The sequence below is a fragment of the Calonectris borealis genome, chromosome 1 (assembly GCF_964195595.1).
Source record: "Calonectris borealis chromosome 1, bCalBor7.hap1.2, whole genome shotgun sequence".
NCBI classification, from domain to species: domain Eukaryota; kingdom Metazoa; phylum Chordata; class Aves; order Procellariiformes; family Procellariidae; genus Calonectris; species Calonectris borealis.
Window position 1 is genome coordinate 4,069,216 of NC_134312.1, and position 22,780 is coordinate 4,091,995.

At 49.0% G+C, this 22,780-nt stretch overlaps 1 protein-coding gene and 1 long non-coding RNA gene across 20 annotated transcripts in view; one reads left to right on the forward strand and one right to left on the reverse strand.

Annotated features, from left to right (window-relative positions):
- MKLN1 (muskelin 1) overlaps positions 1-6,894 on the reverse strand; it is a 114,698-nt gene extending 107,804 nt beyond the window's left edge. For 11 of the 13 annotated variants that reach the window (XR_012672496.1, XR_012672493.1, XR_012672495.1 and 8 more), the window contains exon 1: positions 6,756-6,894. Coding sequence is in view for 6 of the 13 variants with exons in the window: in XM_075142764.1 (XP_074998865.1) it covers positions 6,756-6,847 (92 nt within the window). In the remaining 7 variants the exon portion in view is untranslated. Of the gene's footprint in view, positions 1-1,796; positions 1,826-6,755 lie in introns of those variants that run through there. The other 2 variants (XM_075142797.1, XM_075142787.1) reach the window with 2 other exon arrangements.
- A 50-nt stretch (positions 6,895-6,944) lies between these two features.
- LOC142079153 (uncharacterized) lies at positions 6,945-21,652 on the forward strand. Of its 7 annotated transcripts, none has more exons than XR_012672528.1 (4): positions 6,945-6,970; positions 8,257-8,475; positions 8,789-12,063; positions 14,213-21,652. It is a non-coding gene; the product is annotated as an uncharacterized LOC142079153 (long non-coding RNA). The 7 variants fall into 7 exon arrangements; XR_012672526.1 differs by lacking the exon at positions 6,945-6,970 and adding an exon at positions 7,080-7,115; XR_012672529.1 differs by lacking the exon at positions 6,945-6,970 and adding an exon at positions 7,358-7,440.
- The last annotated feature ends 1,128 nt before the right edge of the window (positions 21,653-22,780 follow it).

Sequence of the window (22,780 nt, forward strand, 5' to 3'; positions counted from 1 at the left end):
CCTAAGGTAACAAACCACTCTACATCTTCAGCACTCCTTCCTCCCCTTCCAGTAACTAGTATTATTGTTGAATTCAGACTCAGCTTAGCTTACAGTCCACTGTTCCTACAAAATTCAACAGGCCGAAGTCAAAAAAGCAAAACTACATTTGGTTTTAGAGGTTTATATTAACATGCAATTAAAGTAAGTCAGGCATTGGCTTGTTTTAGAAGTTTGGATCATGCTGACCTCTAGATAGCTGACTGAATCAATGCTGCACACACCACTTAACCTCAACAGAAAAATCTTGATCATGTCATAAAAATCAATGGTGGTGATAAACTTAACCTTGCATTCTAACCGCGATCTGCTAAAAAGATGAATGTGCAGAATAAGAAACTATATTCTTTGCCATGTAAAAAAATCAAACAGACTGTACATGCTGTCTCAGCAATTAACAACCGTTATCCCAAGGAAAACGTGCTCTGTTTGAAATACTGTTTAAGTCTTTAAGCAACTAATTAGTAATCAGGAGCTAGAAAACCTTTATTGAGCTTGCAGGATATAAAGCCACATTCAGAACAAATGATCCATAATCTGATGATGTTAACACCTCCTACGAAAATTTTACATTCTTAATGTTCTCCAAAAATGCCATCCCAGAAAAGGTTGAACATCAGAGTCATACAGGTTCTGCCAGGTTAGTCACACCAGGGAACTAGAGCAATTAGCATTTCACCTTCATCTTTCTGCCAGTGAATAAAACTCTCTCTAACCTCCTAAATAATGGCTATATTTTCACTGGAGCTTAAAGAAATTTCTTCTCACACTACAGCATTTGTGCTTTTACCTGGGAAGCAAGAGCTATCAGACTTCTGATGTCAATATAAGGAATGAGCAACTTCATAATTTTCTGATTTTTTTTTTCCACTACCTCCACCTCTCTGACCTTTTTCTCACCACTTCACCTTTTCAGACACTAGAGAAGCACCTTATACTTATGTATTCAATCTGTAGGTAACTTTATTTTCAAAATATACAAAAATATTTTGGTTTTCAAGTAGCTAATTTCATGTTTCAGAGAAAAATCCTAAGCTACAGAAGTGATGTAAGCAAGGGGGAAAATGCCTGTCAGAACATGAGATTGTCTAGAAACATCCAGAAAATCCACACAAACAAGTGCAAAAAAAATACTTCCCCCTGGACACTGAAGAGGACGAGAAGCAGAACTAAGAACATTTCTAGACACAGGGTTCACATGAGGGGAACAGAGTCCGTCAGCTCGCTTCATTAGCCAGTGTTTGCATTCCCAGCTCATTTTAGTAAATGTTAAAAGTATTGATCAACATTGCAAAGACATAACAAGCACGTAATTACAGATAGCCAGCAGGTGTGCCTGTTCATCTTCCCATATCTAAAGGCAAAGCAGTTAGAACAAGGAAAGTGAATTGGCTACATTAGAATACTCAAGTAAAGCTATAAATGCTGACAATTTAAGTCGAAAAAGCTACATTTGTGCTTATATGTGAAAAAAAACCCCAAAGTTGCAGTTCTACAACTAGAATGGAAAACATCACTGCTACATAATTGAAGTTATTTAAGAAACCATGAGATATAAGCAGTATTGTTAAGACTTCTAGCGCATGGATGATGAGCACAGGTCACTCTGCCAGAAAAGCTCTAAAAGCACACTTTGCTAGTTCACCATTTTGGTCTGGTTTAGTTAGTTTTAAACTCCTGAGACCTCAACAGAAGGTATCTTCTCCTCATCAAAGAAACAGAGCTCAGTATCAGAAAACAGAACAGAAAAAACAAACCTTTTCATTAGTCATGACTGATCTCAACTTGAACATGAGATTCTTCAAGAGCTGCATGCAACTATAACAGGACGTATGAACCTATAAGGCACAGATCTGAATCACTGGTTTCACGTGGTAGGAGGAGAAACTGAGAATCACGTTTCACTAGCCACAAATACATGTTTTTTCCTGTTACAGAAATCTCAGAGAACAGGGTAGCTGGAATTCAGCTCATTTTCCAGCTGTGTGGGTTGTTTTTTTTTTTTTTTGGGGGGGGGGTGTTGGGGTTTGGTTTTTTTTGTTCGTTTGTTTTTAAAATCCTTATGGACTTTACCCCAAAAAGTTTTTTACAGATGTTCTCAGTACCTTCTCGCTAATGCTTTGCAATACCTTAGATTTGAAAACACAAGAGAGCACATCTCTGTTTCAGAGTAAACACAATACAGCAGTAGATATTTGGTTAGGCTGGGCAGGAACTTACTGTCACATCCTCTTAACTAAAAAGCAAAAAAAATTTGCATTCTCACTTTGGCAGGCTCATACTTTACTATCAAAGTATCTTTCACCTAGTTTACTTCCCCTGGTTTGACGGAAATACAGAAAACCAGCAAAAACACACACAATTACTTCAAGCATATTGTAACCGATCAGCTGGATCATCCTCTGTTCCAGTATGCTTTCTAGGAAAGAGGCAAGAGCCACCCAGCCTTCAGCATTTGATGCAGTACCACATAAGGTGTCAAACTGGAAAAGACTGGAATTACCAGAATAACTGAAGTCCACAGTGAAATAGATAAAAATGGGTTGCAATGAAAAACTGACTACCAATTAGGAGGAGGTTGCTAATGGCATTTAATTATCAGCTAAGAAACCAATCTTATTTTATATTCTTAATAACGACCTTAGCACAAGAAATAATTGAACAAAATACCAATAAAAATCCTAAGTCAAATCTAGGAAATACAGGAAATCTTCCACTATAGGTACCATACAGGAAAACCTGAATGACTGAAGATCTGAGCAATAGAAATGGGATGAAACTTCCTCACAAAGGTACATGACTAGCATAACACAGTAAAAAGCTCTTGTTAGTCTCTGAAGTGGGAGTTCAGCCATATAAAACAGCGACAGAAGGACCTGAGTGCATTAGCCAAGTACAAGATATCATCAGTCATGAGTATGATGCAACCACTAGAAACCATGGTCCTAGGATACAGTAATTTAGCATTTAGCAATAGAAAAGGGTACATGACTGCCATCGCACAGAGCACAATACTTCACCTCCTATTCACCTTAGCAGGCAGTTCAAACTGGAGCAGTTCAAACTGGCTATTAAAAAAATCAGGATGTGAAGTGCTTCTCAGAATGCAGAGCAATAGCTTTTGGTTCTCTTCCTCACAAAAAAAAAACCCACCACCAAGTTTGAACAAAGGTTACATTACCTTCTATAAATTGTTTATTTCCTCCTTGACCAAAAAAAGAAGTGAGCTCATCACTTTCTGCAGAAGGCCAGAGAGAGGGGAATCAAGTCCAGGACTCACTCTCTCATCGTATGTCAAAAGACACCAGTACTCGTCTGTGAAGTGACTGCTGGTGGTGGGGAAATCCCTCGGCCGGTCCCTTGTGAGACATCCCTCGGCCCTCCCACGTGGCTCCATTCCTTTGGGGAGGAACCGCGGAGAGGCAAGGAAGGGATCCGACGGAGGACTCAGGCGACGTGCTGGGTTGAATATTTTCCAAGTTGGACAAGCTGAAACCTCTCAACACACTGTTGCCTCTGCACAGGCAGAGTGTCTCTGGAAACACCAGATGTTTCAAGAACAAATTTTCTCTTGGATCAATTTTCTTCCCAAAGGCACAACCTCCCCTACAACACAGACACTATTACGAGACTAACTCTCACTTCTACCCACAGAGTTTTTAAAAAAAAAATCCAAGTCAGTCTTCCTGTTGGTAGCTGCAAGCCAATAGAGGACAACTCCAGCAGTTTGGAAAACAGTAAAACTATTCTTTGGCAGACTCGAGAAGGACAATCTTCATTTAATGTTTGAAAAGGTCTTTGTAAACGTGCAGGTAGCTGCAGCACTGGTAAAACAGCCAGAAGTTGGATCCAGCACTAATTCCCTACTACACCACCAAACACAACAGGAAAGTCACTGGCATTCACCAGAAAAAAATCCTCTGTCATTGAAAGAAAACTGGTGTTTTTCAATAGACTACTGATCCTAAACTAAAACATGACCAGAAAGGTCTCTGAAAAACACTTTTTTTTTTTTTAATTAAAAAGAGTAGTTATCAGGTGATTTCAGTGTTCTGAAAAGCTTCAGTATCAGTTCAGCATCACGTAAGCAGATGCGATGTTAGTTACTAGACATCTAATTTCTTCCCTGGACAGTGGTGATCAAAGTTTTATACTTCATAGTTTTGTTTTACATTTAAAACCATACAACTATTGAAGAAGTGTGTTAAAATCGTACTTAACTGACACAGAACATGGGTAATCTACCCTGTTCCTCTTTTACAAGCACTTTGCTTGCAATACCACAGCTGCCAGCGACAAGCAACATTATTTAATGAGTATTCCTACATACACTATGGCAGAGTCCCTCTTCTACTTCAAGGTTAAAGTGGTTTCTTCCTAGTTACGCTAACAAACTTATTTAAACTACAGTATAATCAGAATTCCCAATATCCTTCCAGAAAAGCATCATTCTGTTCCGCATATAAGACAACTTTTAGCTCTATCTGAGTGTTCATCCTGCAGTATGTTATGTTCCTGTCCCGGCAATTTTAAAGTTTTCCATCCCCAAAAACTCACCCTCCTGTATGTTTCTTTATAAATTTTCTCCTTTCGAGAATCTAATCTTAAATGGCAGGTCAAAGCCTCCCCTTTCTATTTCAGATCGCGTTTAAGCTCTCTCCCAGAAGATGGGAATCGAAAGTTAGCAGACAGCAAGTAAAAACCAAAACTTTCATAGAAGACAGCCCACAAGCGTTAGGACCAGCATCCCTCAGAGCAAGGTCAGCGTGCTGGAGAATAACCCTATCGCTGGGATTATCGAACACTGCTTAAAAGCAGTTAAAATTGTTTTTACTGATGATAAGCACATTTAAACAATATCTTAAAAAACAACTGAATGCAAGGTCACGCATTTGTAAAACACCAGCCCTACTACAGGAAAGGGAATTGTATCACGGAAGGCAATGACATTAAGGACTTTGGGCAGCACTGCAGATACCACGTGAACATTAATTCCTGACACAAGTCTGTAGCAAAAAGGACTAAGGGGAGCCTTAGAAACGAGTATCAAGGAGAAAGACGGTATTATCTTTTTGTATCGCATCAGTGAGATCAATAGTGGACCGTCACCCTTCTATTCAGGGACTAACACTTTAACATGATGTTGAAAGCCAGAAATGCTGGTAGAAATAACTACAAGCATGATCACAGACCTGAAAGAAATGCCTTGAAAGTGAAGTCTTTTTAACAAGAAAGGTGAAGGGATTACTTAATTATGACCAAAGATTATCAATTAGAAAAGAACCTGGTTCTTTTTAATATCTAACAAAGGAAATATGCAGAAAGATACAATGACTAGGAGTTTAGTCAGAAAAACTTTTTTTTTTTTAAAGGTTCACTTCATGTACTTCATTTTGGAAAGTGAAGCTAATTCATTATATTAATAATTAACAAATAAGGCAACCCTGTCACTTGTTGATAGCGGGTGACTTAAAGATATTTCAACTTATTAAATTCAGCACAATCAATGATTAGACAAGACTCCAGACAAGCCTGCAATGACTAAGGTGTCCAGCTGCTGTAATCCTAACAGTCCTCACGACCTGCAACACTGAAGCCAACTTATCGAAAAGGTGTATCGAAAATAGCCCACCCAGACCACATTATAGCCACTCCAAATCTTACTTTCAGTAACTAAAGCAATCTAACAGGCCATAGCTGGACTGCCATACAGCCAAGTCTCCCATTCAGGATGGGTTCACATGAGTACAGCAGCACAAACTGATGACTGTAAAACACAGCTCCAGTCTCCTTTTGCCAAACCAAAAGTTTTTTAGTTAAAAAGCAGAATGCGAGGGCAGCACATGACCCCCTTCGCCCTGAACCACACACAAGAGGTGACGGTAGCCCAGCGAGCCTCCGGCGTTTCAGAGGTCAGGGGCAGGAGAGGAAGCCTGGCTGCCAAAAAACACACTGCCCACAGGCACCTGACATACCCAAACCTTTGGGGGGGGGGAAGGTTTACTTGTCCTTCTCCCCGCTTAACCTGGTGACCAGCCTCTCCCACACACAGTGCCCATTTCTCCCCTCAAATCTGGGGCCAGATTCTCCTCCTTCCCTTGCCCATACCTGGTGATCACCCCCTCCCCCATGCACACTGCCTTCCCCCCTCAAGCCTAGTGCTCAACCCTCCCCACCCCCCCAAAACCCTCCACCCCGCACAAAGCCCCCCCCAAAATCTGTCCATCAAACACTTCCCCAAACACACACACCCCCCATGCTGGGACTCAACCCCCTCCCCAAACCCCCTCCCCCACACACAGTCCCCCGACCTTGCTGAGCAGCCCCTCCCGTACACACAGGCCCTCCAAATCCTGCTGTACAGACCCTCCCCCACACAGAGGCCCCCCAAACCCCGCTGGCCTGCCCCTCCCCCACACAGAGCCCCCCCCAAATCCCGCTGGCCTGCCCCTCCCCCACACACAGCCCCTCAGACCCTGCTGACCAGCACCTCCCACCCCGCGCCTAGGCCTCCCCTCACCAGGGGCTCAGGCCAGCCCGGGCCGCCCCAGCAGCCCCCGCCAGCAGCGGCCGGGCCCGCGCTCCCCCCCCGCCACCGCAGCGCCGCCCGCCGCGGCCTCCCCGCGCAGGCCACGGCAAGGGCCCGGCGCAGGCCCAGCACCCGCCGCGGCGCAGAGCGGCCCAGGGCCGAGGCCGGGGCCGAGGCCGAGACTCACTCGGGCAGGTAGGTGGAGGAGAAGCTGCTCCAGCGGTGCAGGGTGTAGCCCAGCACCCGGCTCTCGGGGCCCGCCGGCCCCGCCGCCGCCATCTTGTTGTCAGCAGCGGCAGCCGCGGCCCCGGCAGCGACCGCGGGGGGCGGGGCCGCGCTCTTAAAGGGGCCGCGCGAGCGGGGGGGGGGGCCCGTGGGGCGCGGCGGGGGCGGTGGCCTGAGGTGGGGCGCGGTGGGGCCTGCGTGGGAGGACGGGCCGTGGGGTTCTAGTGGGGTGTGGGGCCTAGAGGGTGACACCCCCTGCAGCTGGGGGGGGGGGATGCCCCATGGAGCTGTGGGGCTCCGGGAGATGCCCCGTGGGGCTGCTGTGGGGCTCAGGGGGATGCGCCATGGGGCTGAGGTGGGGTGTGGGGCTCAGGGGGGTGCCCCGTGGGGCTGCTGTGGGGCTCAGGGGGGTGCCCCGTGGGGCTGCTGTGGGGCTCAGGGAGATGCCCCGTGCGGCTGAGGTGGGTTGTGGGGCTCAGGGGAATGCCCCGTGGGGCCGCTGTGGGGCTCAGGGGGGTGCCCCGTGGGGCTGAGGTGGGTCGTGGAGCGCAGGGGAATGCCCCGTGGGGCTGCTGTGGGGCTCAGGGGGATGCACCATAGGGCTGCATTGGGCTGTGGGGCTCAGGGAGATGCCCCGTGGGGCTGCTGTGGGGCTCAGGGGGATGCACCATAGGGCTGCATTGGGCTGTGGGGCTCAGGGGGGTGCCCCGTGGGGCTGCTGTGGGGCTCAGGGGGGTGCCCTGTGGGGCCGCTGTGGGGCTCAGAGGGATGCGCCATGGGGCTGCTGTGGGGCTCAGGGGGATGTGCCATGGGGCTGAGGTGGGTCGTGGGGCTCAGGGGGAAGCACCGTGGGACTGGAGTGTTGGTTGCCAATGGGGACGTCTGCTTTCCCAGCCCCACAGTGGGGGGGGGGGTGGGAAGGGATCTAGGAAAACCCAGTGGGATTTGATCCCGCGCCGGCTCCTGCACCGATCACTGTCATGGGTAGCACAGTTACCCTCCCTTGCTCCATTTTCTCAGCCAAATGTTTGACCGTGTATTCTTACACTTCCCAGAAGTGTAAGCTTGTTTTGACACTTCTGCCAATTTTTAAATACTGGGTGGGTTTTTTTTTTCCTCCAAGAAGGAGTTAAAGCTATTAAAGTCACCATAAATAACAGTAAATAGATAAATAAAAGCAAATAACAAGAAAAATGAAAATGCGGATGATGAAGTGGTGCCCAGATTTAGCGTTTGACCAACGGTCCCATTTGAAAGCAGTTGCAAATTGAGCGCTGGGTGCCGGAATTAATCAGGATTTTTTTCCTTGGGTCATTTTTTTGGTCCATACAATGGCTCATCTACGTGTTTCATGGAGAGGCAACCTGGAGGTCAGGGCTGTAGGAAGGAACCCAAGTGGTTTCCCGTGTCTTGTGCGCTGTTGTATTTAATACCTTCTTTTTTTCTTTTGCTGTGGATTCTAGGGAATAACTTGTATTTAATCACTTCCTCTTCTGCTGGTGATGCTGCTGAATAATTCACTGGCGGGACCAGTACGTCTCCGGGTCTGCAGTGTCATGCTCAGTTTGGAGGGAAGCTCCCGTCAGGATCTCCAGACCTGCACCAGGTTGTTTTTCAGTGCTTTGGCCCGCTGCATGCCAGGAGGATGGCTCTGAAACCCCAAACACCTATGGGACTGGCATGTAAGTTGGATATTCTTTGACATGTTTCTCTATCTGATGTTATTGTAGGGTTTTTCCTGGAAAAGGGGGATGTTTTCACCCAGAGCCCCCTCTAAAGCAAGAGGGAGGCTTGGGACATCCCTGGAGCAGCCCTGGGCTGCTTGAGAAAGCAGAGGAGATATTTCAAGACCAGGGGAAAAAAAAACCCAAACAAATAAACAGCTGTCTGTTGGAAATGACAGATTGGAGAGATATTATCAGGCAGGACAGCAAGATGCCTGGCTAGATTAAATTAGCACAAGGATTTTTTATTTTTTTTCCCCCTTTATTTTAGGAAAGCGAGTGAGAACGTGGCAGCAAAATCTGCCTGCGGATAGAAAACTCGTTCGGCAGCCTTGAAGTCTGAACATCAACTGGGTATTTTAAAAGTGAGGGGGAGCATCAAGCGCTTCATCTCAAGACCCCTTCCCAGGAGGGGGGTTCGCAGTGTTTTCACTGGTATCAAAGCCACGCGGCTCTGCAACAGCAGAACAAAGTCCGTGCACGAGGCGCAAACGTCCACACCTCCCTCTACTGCTGCACTAACAAGGCTTTTTGAAGTTTATGGCCTTCCCGTGGCATTTCAGACTTCACTTATCCAAACTTCTGCCTACGGGCATCCCCCTCCCAAAATTACCACAGGAGTATTGAAAGAAAAAGTTTACTAAGGATCTCGCTAATAATGTACTCCCAACCCCAGAGGCAGAGACGCTACCTCAGCATTTGGAGCCTCGTTAACAACCAGCCCAAGAGGAGCGATACCATGTAAAACCTGTGACCTTCGAATATGAAATTTAGCAGATTGCGAGGAGCAGTGGGTGACAGCCTCGCAGCAGCCAGGAGGAGGAGGAGGAGGGAGAGCCAGCAGCCCCCTGCTCGCTGCTGCACAGTGCAAACCACCCCAGGAGTTTCTCTGCCCTGTTACCACTTGAATCAAGTCCTGGATGCCAAGCCAGCTTATTTTTAGCGCATTTTGGACTTAAAGTGAAGCGAATGCTGGTGAAATATGCAGTACTGACAGCCCTGGAAAATCTTTATTCATCTGCAGCATAGGCAGCAGGGAAGGCTGTGAGGAAGCAAAGCAATCCCGAGCTGCAAACCGAGCCCCCTGGTTTCTTGGGCTCAGCCTGCCCAGCGCTATGCAGTTACCGGTGGTCACTGGGAGAGCGTTTTTGCACCCTCTGAGGGGACCGAGCACGACGGGGAGGGGTGCGACATGCATGGGAGCGGCGTGCTGCAGATTTGGACAGCCTGCGAGCCTCCAGCTGAGCTCTCTGCATCCCGACCAGGGCGGCTGCCGGAGCTCAATGCGGCGGCGGTGAGGCCATAAAAATGGGAGAGACTCGGAAAACATGAGTATCTGAACCTCGCTTTGCTAGTCCAGGGCCATGCTGTGTTTGCTGCGCTAATGCAACGCCAGATCCATGCAACTTGGGGGGGCCCAATGGCACCGACGCTGCCCCATGCTGCCTCCGACAGCGACTCAGACCTGCTGCTTTAGGCAAAAAACCCACTTATGAAGCAAACAGCCTGTTTCTGATCCCCTCGCTTGGGACCTTGCTGAAACCCTCCAGCACCACTTGGTGCCTGCCAGACCTGAGCTGGCCGGGAAGATCCGTGCTGCCTGTGGCTGCTGCTTTGTGAGGATGGGGCCGCGGAGGGGAAGCGAGAGCTTTCCTGGCAGCAAAAATGGGTCCCTTTGGCGTTCGGGCCACAGCCTGCCAGAGAGCCAGGAGGTCCCTGGGGCCTTGGACCCTTGGTGGGAGAGGCCAGAGTGACCACAAGAGATGTCCTCCACACCTCTTTGCCAGGAGGATGCGCGCACAGCGTTCACATGCTTGTCGTCAGTAAGCTTGAAGTCCAACCACGGGCAGCTCGGGGATTTGACAATTGTTTGTGTCTGCCTCAAGACAAATATCTCATTCCCCTGTCACAAACTTGCTCCTCTACTGCGCGTGTGTTTCGAGTTTCCTCATGCAAAACCTGCGTGGGTGTTTGGATATGTAATGAGCACATAGTTCAGGATGAAAACAAGTTGCGTGGAAGAGCCAAGTAACGCCAAAAAAATGAAAGCAATACAAACAACAACATGGCACACGGCCATACCAGCTAGATCGTGGGCCAGCCGGATCTCACGTACTCCCTGGAGCTGCAGAGCCGATCAGCTGTTGGAAAAAGAGACCTTTAAAGACAAGCGAGAGGAAATAGCATTGGCAGCACAGGCCGCAGCATGTTTCCTTCCAAAGTAGGACAGAGCCAAGGACATTAGGCAGAGCTGTAACATTTGGGGTCTTGTTGCTCAGCCGTGAAGTAAGGCGAAAACCTCAAGTGGGCTGCAGTTGTGTAAACTCCTATTGTTTTCTGAGCAGAAGTGGAGCGCTGGCCTGACGGGGTATCGTCGTACCAGATTTTGGCGACGCTTGCTCACCTAACCGAGCTCCCTCTGCAAAGCCAGGGCTTCATTTTAACTCAGTACATGGTTCAGAGGGAATAAACCCGCCTGCCTGCGCTGGACCTGGGCTGGAGAGCATCTTCCCAAACCGAACATGTGATCCCTCCCGTAGCATCTTGAAAGAAAATTACCTCTAACCTGTGGGCAAAGCTGGAGTGGGACCAGGGGCAATTCCAAAAAACTCCGTAAACTGGCCTCACTTATCACCGTCTCTCATTTTGATGACACGATGGAAAAAAAAAGTGGCAAAGCTGACTCAGACCCATTTTCTGCGGGGCCTCAGTGCGTTTCCACACTGAAAAGGGATAAGAGCAGGCCTCAAAGACAGGTTATTTCATTTTTCCCCCATTTGGGGAGAGAGATCATCTGTGCCTCCTTACAACATAGTAAAATAATGCCTCCTTCAGCATAATAAAATATCTCTCCTGATCTAGGCCCTGATCCAAGCATCTGCTCCTAGGCCACGCACTTAAATACCTGCTTGAGTCCTCTTCACCACCTCTTGCAGCATCCGTCCTTTGGTTAAAAGCTTAAATCAGTGGAAGAGCTCACTGGCAATCCGGAAGATTGAAAGGGGCCTGAAATACCAGCGCCTCCATACACACATTGACATAATTCTTTGCATAAAAGCCAGCTTTAAAAGGCTTGTTTTACAAAGCACAAGTGTGCATTTTTTTCCGAATCAAGGTCAGTAACTCAGCTTCATTCACCAGTCTCCAGCTGCAAAACAACATGCCCCAGACAATGGAGGAGAGTGTATCTGAGTCAGAAGATGCCTTTTAAGGGATGCAAGTGGCTCCGAGCCACGCTGAGGAAAGAAGATCTCCTTGGTACCCTTGCGTGCTCGGCCCCGTCTGAACTGAAAACGGGGCACCCGAGGGCAGGAAAAGCTTGTGAGATGGGAACGGCGGCACAAATCGTACTCGCACCCTCCGTGCTTTGGTAAAATGCGCTTTTCCGATGTCACCCCCGTGCCACCCTCTCCGTGCCCACCAGCGTGATGCACCCCCCCGCTCAGCTCCGCTCCACAATTCAGCGAGTGCTCGTAGGAAGCAGACTAGATGCTTGCAGCTGTGCCGCGGGCTAAAAATATTTGCTCATCTCTTCCCCTCAGGCAGGTGCGTTCATCCTGGGCAGGGCTGCTCCCACGGGGATGGCGCTTGCAGGCCGGGCGCGCGCTGCTCGTCGCAGACTGCAGTTCGGCACTTCTCCCTTTTCTACGTGGAGCGCTTGGGTGTTGTGATTATTTCTCTGAACCACCCAAAAAGGATGCTCTGTCCTGTGTTTCAGATGCAAAATGTGCCTCGGAATTCAATAGTTGCTATAGTGCCGTAATTAGACATTTTATGGAGAACATAGTCACAATGGCTAGAGCTCTTGTTATTAGGTTTGGACTCTTTCTCTTAAAGAAAAGCTTTATCTTAAAGACCTTTCTGCTAAACACTTTCTCTCTGCACCAAAAATAGTTTATTTCAGCATTTGCTCGCTCCAAAGATAGCCCCAATTCATGGTTGTGATGGAGCACTGGTCACCACATTGATAGTAGGAAGGACGGAGCTTGCAGCCTGCTTTCTGTTGTGGTGCTCCAAGACGCGCATCAAAGTTGGCTTAAACGACGCCAGCAAAACATTTCCCAGGATCCAGGAGCTCATGAGCACTGATCCTGGCAACATTGCTGTCTGCGGTTTGGAAACGACTCACGCTGCCTGCCTGGGGCATCTGTACCTTCCCGGGTGCTCCCCTTCCCCTTGGCAGTACGGAGAAGGTGGGCTCCTTGGGTGCTCTTCCTAGAGGATGATTCAGCCCACCTCAATGGGACACGTCGTGGGCGGGGATGAATCACTCTCCCGAGGTGCTGGGCTTTTTATGTCAACTCTAGAAGAAGCTCAGCTGTAGCGCAGGGAGCTGAGATGGGTAAGACAAGCCCCGCGCTCCACATTGGTCCTCCGAATGGCAGGGATGCTCCCCACCCTACATGGTAGGACTGGTCTTTCCCCTATTAACCTCTTTTTGTGCCCAGGTTTTCCCGTCTGGAGAATGGAACTAAATACTTAATTGTCTAGTTTCTAAGGAGTCAGGCAGGATAATTAGCTAATGTTTGGGTAATGCGTCATAGGGTAGGAGTGCTAAGTAGTATTGCTGTCAGCAGCACAGTGGGAAGTGAAGGACTAAATCTTGTTTTTCAATCAGGAATGTCACGGTCCCCCCTAAGTTCATTGTTCCCATTGACTAGTCTGCTGAGGGCAGGGGACTTGTGCAAAGTGTTTGAAGGAAGAGGATGCCAGGGACAGCGGAGAGCTGTTTGTGATCCAGGAGAAGAGCTGTGAGAATAACTGGGTGGATTTTGGAGAGAGAAGCCTGCCAATGAAGACAAAAGCAGGGAATATGCCTGGGACTGCACAGAAAGGGCTTACGTCTGTAACCGTAGCGTAAATATTCAATAGCAACATCCTCTGAGTAACAAAAGTGCATCAGGGAAACTTTTCTTGCACAGCGGGAAGCATGATACAGAGACCCATCTAACTCACCCTGGGGACTGAAGCAGACTCGACCGAAAAGAGATTTCACATCTTTAATTTTTATTATTCTGCAAATTATGTTATGGATGAACTTCAAGCCCTTCTCATGTCCGCTGATCATAATTGATGAGATTTCAACCGTGCCTCCTTGAAGTTAAACATCTGAAAGACACTTTGGTTAATAGTTTGCCTTTCAGAGCAGTGCATTAGCTCTCTTGTGCTCCTGTCTGCTTAATTTAGAGCGAGTGCCCGAGAGTGGTGCAATTAAGGAAGGAATCTTGGGCTGAAGCTCTTGACGCTTTCAAATGACCAGCAGACCCTTCAGCGCCGGCTTGTTTTGTTGTAGCTGGAACAACACTTTCTGTGACTCACTACTAATTATGCTCTGGGTTCACAAACAAATGTTTTTAACCTCTTCTTATTGTATCTGAAAATTATTAACCATCAGTGCTGTCCCAGTGCCCTCCTGGTAGTGCCGCTGTGATCTGCCGCCCCACCTCTGCAAGCCTGGCTCTTTTGCTTTTCGGCCACGCCAGGAAAGCACATTCTCCCTTTGCCTCTTTTCTAAACGAGCCGACTTTTCTCACGCTCTCTATTTATTTTCTCGTCCTGGAGACAGCCTCATGCTTTGATCCGTGCAAAAGATGACTTTTCCAGTGAGGTTGCTGGGCTCTCCCTGTTTCCTGTTGAGTGTCCAGCCACAGGCCACGAGGAGATGATGCCAACTCCCTTCTCTTTTCCCCAGCAGTGGTTAGCCAGCCGCAGACCGTCTCAGCAGCTTCTGCCAACTGCTCTGCACCCTGCATGGGCATCTCCCTCGGGATCTCCGCAGCCAGGAGCCGGGAGAGGAGGAACACGGATAACCTGGAACTGATCCTCTCCACCTCGTGCATTCCCCGATCTTTGCAGAGAGGTCCATAAGGAGGAGTGATGCCTGACCTCCGGAAAAGGAGAGCATCCTTTCACTTGCCGGGCCTGATGAAACAAAAATCCATGGACACGCTTCCACGGTGCGTTGCCTGCTGTAAGACAGCCGCGTGCTAAACCCACCGCCCCGTCCCAGCCGCTCCCTGGGGAGGGGTTGTGCCCAATCTCTGAAGTCTCAGAAAGGCTGCTTTATTCTAGAGAACTGCTTCCTGTTGTGTCTATTCCTGGTTTTGTACTAAGTAGGTGGAAATACTGGCAGCAGTTCTGGGAAGGGCAGGGCTTGGGGAAGGATATACCTATTCACCAAGATCACCCTCCACGCCATGGCTAGGTGCTCCACTTAAGACCCTTTTTGGCACTCAGGCTCAAGTGGAAAATAAGTGGGACCCACTGCTCCCATGAAAAGGGACGAATTTTCCCTCCACCGAAGGGAAAAATAATATTACATGAAAGGATAAGGATCTTCTCTCAGTGCAGGTCATTTGCTGGGTTTCAAGTTGCATTTTTTTTCTCCGAAGGTTGCCCCAGCAGCAAATCCACCCAAATGGCCTCCTCTGTACTGTCCAGAGCCTGACTCTAAGGGCTGACCCCCCCAAAAAGGCTGTTTGAGGTGGCTGGGGGATGACACAATGGACAGGGCTGTTTTTTCTTACAGATCCAGGAGTTTTAAGTCCATTGCAGGGCAGCGTTTCTGTTTTGTGGGGAGACAGGAGAGCTGCTTACACAGCAGGAGGCTTCATTTCTCACCACGCTCAGCTTCTCTTGCCCTGTAGGAAGCAGTTTCCCAGGAGCCACAGATGGGCATGGACTGGTGCCTGAGCCCGTTCAGACACTGTTAGTCTCTGCGGTTCCATGGTTTTGCAATCTGCTTCCTGGGAAGAGGAGGGAGACAACGGTCCTGTGACTGCTGAAGGCTTGGGATGGACTCATGCTTACGGGCAGTCATCTGTGTGGGCTCGGCAGCCAGAGCTCAGAGGATTGTGGGCTGCGTGAGTGCCATCCGTGCTACCTTCCCGACCTGCTCCCACATCCATGGATCGGCTGTGGGGCTCAGGGGCCTCCCCACATAGCTGAAAATGAGGAGTCCCCCTCCAGATGTGCCAGAGGAGGAGGAGGATACCCTACTAAAAGCCAGAGGAGAAGAGAAACAGGAGAATGACCCAAATCACCACGTCCTTCAACATGGGCACCTGGAAAAGCACGGTCCAGAGAGTATCAGCTCAACATGTGCTGGAATAGAACAAGCTCCGTCCTAACCCCATCCAGCATGGGTTTTCCCTTGCTGGTTTACACTGGGACACAGGACAACATTCAAATCATGTCCTGAAGTGGTGCTGCATGCCACAAGCCAAGCAGATCCCAGTTTCTCCAGGTCCTGAGTGTAACAGGATGGACATCCCAAAAGGAAGCTTGCCCTTCACCAGTCTGGACACCTAGCAAGGAACTTTGCTTCCTACAGAGGTTATCCCGCATTATTTGCTGATGTATTCGTGTTCGTCCAGACTTACGTGCAGGAAATTCAAGGTCCTTGGTCACTGCAGGGAGAGGAGGAGTTTGCTTTGCATAAGCCCCAGCGTAAGAGCCTTTATGCGGGCACTTTGTTCCTGGGATTTGTCTCAATGGGGCCTAAGGCTGCCTGTGCCCTTCTGCAAGGTGAGGCTCTGAGCCCGTGGGAGCTCTCCCATTCACCCTCTTATCTTCCCTGAGACCCTTATTTCTGCCCTTTGCCATGAATCCAGTCATCCCTGTCAAAGATGGGGAATCTGGCTCCATGCAAAACTGGAAGAAGCTCGAAGGTGTGCCGTAACCTCACCGAATGTCCCTACACGTACTCCAAAGCTACGGATTTGCTCGCAGTTCCTGACTCCCTGGATGTCTGGGAGCACCTACCACCCATGCCTGCTGCGGAGCCCTAAAAATGAGCCCAGGGGAGGCAGAACAGGCCTGCCTCCTCCGGCAGGGCGGCAGCAGCAGACATGGCTCCTTGTGGGAATACACAGATCCGAGGATAAAAATAACTTGTTCTGGAAATGGAAAAGGGCAAAGAAAGCGTGAGTCAAGCCAGGTTTGCACGGGAAAAGGAAAGGTGGGGGGAAGAGCAACAGCAAAATACTGAGGTGGGGGATCGATGGTACAGAACAGTTAGAGGGGGGTGGAGGGCTTGCAAAAATGCCAGCCCAAGAAGTACCAGAGAGACAGGTCTATCTCTGGAGGAGGAGGGCTAGAAGATGCATACCTGCTCTGCCTGACATTGCCTGGACAATGCTGGAGGGGATAGCCACAAAAAGCACATCCCCAGGAGTGCTCCGAGCCCCATGCAAGTCTTTCCCCTCGCAGCAGTGGCCTCACTGAGCTCCTCCACCCCGAGCTCCTGCCCCAGCTCCCCATGCAGCTCCTTCACTGCCAACCCCATGGCCGTGAAGAAGGGTTTCCTCCTCCTAAGTTGACTGAGTTGCCAATGTCCAGCCAACAGAGAAAGTGGCTGGGTAGTGTCAGGAACCGATGGAGATCACAGCCACAGGCAGACTGGAGATGCCAAACCTGCCCACGGTGACTGCTGGTCTGTCTCATGTCAAGAGTAATTCAAGCCACCCACTGCTCCTGCCTGCTTAGACCTTGGCTTCCCCTGCTGCCAGCAAGAAGCAGTCACGTCTCGCTGTGTAGGCATCTAGAGTACATGATTGAATGCGAAACCAGCTAGCGATTAAAAAGAAGGTAATTCCAAGAAAATGCTTGCATGTATTAGGCAAGGACAGCATGTACTCCAGACTGCTGAGAGAGGGAAAGATGCAACAGCGGTGACCTTTTTTAAGTGATGGAAAACTGGGGAGATAGCTGGGAACTTGGAAAAGATGTCAGGAAATGGAAAGAAGAGCGATCTTGGAAATTTTTACCTAGCAATTCTGATTTCGGTCCCTGGTACAGCAAGGGGAAAGATAGGGTGCGACATAAATCTCTGACCACCGCGACATAAATCTCTGACCACCTAAATGATGATGGAATAATGAAAATTGAGTGGGGCTATCAAGAACACATGGATGGAGAGATTTCTTACCAGTCTACAAAATGAGTGGATGTGGGAACATCATAAGGCAATATATCAACTCGTTTGTGAAGTTTGATGCACTGTCTAACAAAGCCCTTTTTTTTTAATTAATTTCTCTTGGCTTGGATCTGAACAGTGGCACACAGGCTGAACATGGCAATTTAAAGGTCCTCTCAGATGATCACGCGGTATCTTTATTCCTTCCAGATAATGGCGTTTCTGTTAATGACCCCATCCCTCTATTGAAGCCGTCACTCTGCAGACGTGAAACCACTGCATTCATCTGCCTCCTCCAACCTCAGTGCAGATAAGACTCGGCAAAACACCGCATCCTCCAGGATGGAGGCGGAGAAGTAAGAAAGCCAGCAGATGAGTCATTCGAGCCTTACGGGCAAGATTTGCCTGCGATCTGCACTGTGCAGGAGGAAAAGAGCCATGCAAGGGGCTTGCAGAAGGCTGATGCTGGTCCTGCCGGGACCCTGGGCCCTGCCCAAGGACCACTCTGTATTATTTCACTCATTATCAAGACCTCAATGAAAGTCTGCACCAGTCCCCCATGTACTTGTCTCCCTCTCTGGTCCTGCAGGTCCAGGAGCCATCTCTTCTGGCTTTCCATCAGTGGAGAAGTGCCGCCTTCTGAGAGGATGTAGCAGTGGTTTGTGGCCAAAATCCTAAGGGATGTACATGTAAGCCACGATGCAAGAGAAACTGGCTTTCCAACTATGCGTGGCAAGAACGGCCCCTCATTAAGGAACCGGAACGCGATCCATCGAGGCCGTCTCTTGCAACATGCCGAAGACCTGATTATGGTCATTTTCCACTGCATGCCTGGGAAAGGGACACAGTAATTAAAGTTTGAATCTCATTAAACCCCAGAAAGTGCTTGGCTTTCTGAGAATCCAATTATCACAAATGCTACGTAACGCCAGTCAGGGCACGGCTTGTTTTTGGTGTTTGGAATTATTTTTGTTAAACATACAAATATGGTGTGAAATCAAATTTTCCAGAGGATGTTGAAAATCCAAAGAGGGCACAGTTACAAAAGCAATTCGAGCCCTGGAGAAAACACCTTAGAGAGGGAGGGAGAGGCTGCAAGGACTCCACTCACCAGAAAGAGGAATGGGGGGAACATAGTGATACTGCAAAAGGGGGACAGATCAGGGGTGCCCGGGCAGCAGGGATGAGGTGCATCCTGCCCAAAGCCCTCCAGGGCCCATCTGGCTGGGTCTGGACCAGCATCCCGTTGATGTGGCAAGTCCCAGCCAGGGGACAGGGCAGTGGCTCAACCACGTCCTGATCTGTGCTGGCTCGCTGCGTGGCTGCTTGGGTTTCACGGGCAGAAAGTCCTCGAGTTAACAGGCAGCTTGGTCCAGTGTGTGTCCATGGGATGGGCATGAGCTGGAAAATGATGTGAGCCTGGCAGCAAGAGATGAAGCTGCTCTTCCTCTCCCTCCTTGTCGTGGCTTAACCCCAGCCGGCAGCTAAGCCCCACACGGCCGCTCGCTCACTCCCCCCGATGGGGTGGGGGAGAGAATCGGAAGGGTAAAAGTGAGAAAACTCGTGGGTAGAGTTAAAGACAGTTTAACAGGTAAAGCAAAAGCCACGCGCGCAAGCAAAGCAAAACAAGGAATCCATTCACTGCTTCCCATCGGCAGGCAGGTGTTCAGCCATCTCCAGGAAAGCAGGGCTCCATCACGCGTAACGGTGACTTGGGAAGACAAACGCCATCACTCCGAATGTCCCCCCTTCCTTCTTCTTCCCCCAGCTTTATATGCTGAGCATGACATCATATGGTATAGAATAACCCTTTGGCTAGTTTGGGTCAGCTGTCCAGGCTGTGCCCCCTCCCAACTTCTTGTGCATCTCCAGCCTTCTCAGTCAGTAGAGCATGAGAAGCTGAAAAGTCCTTGACTTATGTAAGCACTACTTAGCAACAACTAAAACATCAGTGTGTTATCAACATTCTTCTCATACTAAATCCAAAACACAGCACTATACCAACTACTAGGAAGAAAATTAACTCTATCCCAGCCAAAACCAGGGCACTCCTCAATGTAGCAAGCCCTACAAAATTGCATTGCTGGAAGCAGAAGCCTGCCACCTTCAAAGGAAATTGATCTTTCTAACAAGTGGTTGACCATTAAGAGGGAAGAGATGGGCTCTCCATCCTTCGTTTTTTCCATGTCCAGGCTGGGAGCATTTCTGAGGACACAAGCCGCTCGTCTCAGCACACCTACGACCGGCCCCCGTGGCTGTGCACCGACCCAGCAGTCGCACTGGTAGGCTGCGATGTCTGCAGAGCCCATCCGAAACGTCCTCCCGCTCTGCAATTGCTCCCAGCTTGTCCCCGAGCTGTGACCCCGGGGTTTTGCTGACGGTGAGCGCGGCAGGAGCCGTGCAGCCAGGGCTTACGGAGCCCCAGCTCCGGGCAGGGAGCGTCACCCGCAGCCGGAGCTGACAGTGGGACTCAGGATCCCTGGCTTTGCTGCGCCGCTCAGCTGGTGACTCACCAGGGAATGGGGACAAGGCACTTAACTGCTCTGTACCTCAGTTTTCGGAGCTGTAAACGCGTATTAAAACAATAACCTAATTTGCCGGGGTGCTGACAACCTCCAGCAGCGATAGTGAGGAGCTCTGCCAACCTGGGGTAAAAGGTGCTGGTTAAGTGCAAAATAGTATTATGCTTTTTGTGGCACAGTGTGTCTGCCATATATTACACTTATGTAACATTACTTAGCACTTAGTCGGCACTTCACATCTTTAACTAATTACACACAATCGAGCCATTTACCAGCGCGAACAGAAAAACATCCAATAATGACGGATCTGGAAGCATTGGACTGATTTCCAGACTCCTCCAAGAGTGAGAATTGCGGAAGATGGGAAATAGGATTTTGAAAAAGAAAGGCCAAACAAACAAACAAACAGATGCATTAAAAGACAAAAAAATAACATCAAATGGTGTGTCTGCAGTGAAGGACTTGCAGCGTGGAAAAGCCCACTGCATTTTCTCATGGAAACAACCAGCCAGAGCTCAGACTGCAGCATCTCCAAAGTACATTTAAAATTCACCTCCTCCTTCTTTTTGCAATTAAACACATATTCTTATGCACCTCGACTTTTAAAATAAATAATGACAATTTTTAGCGCTGGCAATTAAAAGCGACGCTGTTTACATTTTAATTAGCTCCTTCAGTGTGACTAGCTCAGCTTCTTTCAATCAGAAATGGATGTATTTAGAAACAAGAAAGCTTTAAATGCTCTTCGGTTTTCTGTAAACGGTAGCCCTGCTCTGCTTTCAGGTTCTCAGGGTAGAGGGAACAGAGAGGCAATCTGCTGGATAGAAAACTCTGCACAGCTTTTCTTCCCGGTGGTGATTCTCTGTGGGAGTGCAGAAAAGGAAGTTTATTTTGGAAGTGAGAAAAATAAAGCAAGGTTTTGTTCCAGGAGAACACAAAGATAAGTAGCATCTGTGCAGCTGGAAGTGCTGTATGTGGCTGTGAAGACCATATTTACAGCTGCAAAATGCCAGGTACATTTTCACATCCTGGTAAGACTTCAGAAGACATCAAAGTGTTACCAAGCCAGTTTCCAAGATGCATTTTCCACCCACCTTTGGCTCGCGCTTGCAAAATCATCAATCATATTTCGGCTCGGTGCCATCTGTAGGCCTTGATTCGGCGTAGTGAGAGTCGACGAAAACTTTACCACTGATTTCAGTACAAGTAACAGCGTTGTTACAGCCTGGAGAATACAGGTGGGGTACATTGGGCCCTAGGGCTCTACATATCAAAATTGTTTTGTCTGAACCTCCTTTGACAATTCGCCGTCTGCAGGCAGCAGGTTGTAGCCCGAACATCTGCATCTCGGATGCGAACCTCTTGGAGAAGAGGCAGGTGTCAAAACACCGCTAGGAAAGCTTTTGCTGCTAAATAATTCTTCCAAATAAACAGCAACTGTGAACGTGTTGATGAAGCGCGCGAAGGAGAAGCAGGTTCAGAAATCCATGGTTAATAGGAGCGTGGTAAGGTTTTAGTGCTGCTAAGCAATATTCTTTCTGCACCCTCACGCTGCTAAGTGAAGAGGTGTCATTATTTCTGACTCACAAATAAACTCGGTGGCTTGCCCAGGGCAGTGGAGGGAAGTCTCTGGAGGTAGGATGAGGATTTAATGCTTGTTTGGGTGAAGTTCTGTCCAAATATATCTGTTTTCTCTTTCCCAGCGATTTCAGCCCTGGCAGGCTGGTGGGGAAGAAGGTCCAGAGGAGCCACAACTCCTGAGAGCTCTTAGCACTGAAAAATGCATTTACCTTGTCTCTCTGCTTCGGTTTCCCTCTGTATAAACCACTAGAAGCAGAGCTCCCTGGCATGGGGTAAATATAGGGAAAATGCCCTCTAAGGACCAACTATTGTTATGGAGTTGGGAGAGGAGAGGTAAATTGCTGTGATTTGAAAGATAATAGAGCATCCCTGCCATGGCTGAGTTTGTAAGGAGAACCGATGAGGTGTTTGGGGTTTGTCTGGGGTATTTCCATGGGAAATGACTCCCTTGTTCAGGAGAAAAAGGCTGTAGAGATCCTGCCTTGAGTGATTTCTGGTGGTTCCCCCCAGGGATGGCTTCTGCAGAGCTGCGACCAGGGTGGCGGTGAGCGAACCTCCAGGCTTGTCCCTGCCAGCCCCAGGATCCCCTAAGCCTGTGACCTTCCGTCACTGCTTAGTCTCCTCTAGCTACATAATAAGCAGATAAAATAGTAAGACCTTCAAGGGCTTTGCATTAGCTGGTGCACGTCGTGCACCGGGATCCGCTGGGTGCACGCAGTCAAAATCACGCTCAGTTTCTGAGTTGCTTTCAGAGAAATCCATTCACAGCCTGATGCTGGGGAAGAATGAAGACCTGAAAGCCAAAATACATGAGAGCCATCCTATAGGGGAATGCAAACTTGCAGGTTGACTTCGCCGCTCCCATTTGCCCCGCGAGGCGATGACCATCGAATCCATGTGATTTAGCTATTATTCCCCATGGCAGGGCTGCAATCTGATAGTAAATCACCGTGGGTTCTTGGTTTAATCACGATAGTGATTAAAGTGGGATGGGTTTTCCATTTTTTGTGCTTTCCGGAGGTGGTGGCTAACGGGGGTGGTGCTTCATGCGTGAGACGGGGCCCCCCAAAACGCTTCTGCACTTGAAACGCTCCTCCTTTCTCCCTTCCACAGCTGCACATCTGGATGGTGAGTGCAGAAACGCCGGCACAAAGCGCGTCCCCCACAACAAGGCCAGCGCAGGGGACATCTGACCCAAAGCCAGGAGCCTCCCTGCTATTCTGGGAGCAGCCCGCACCAAGGT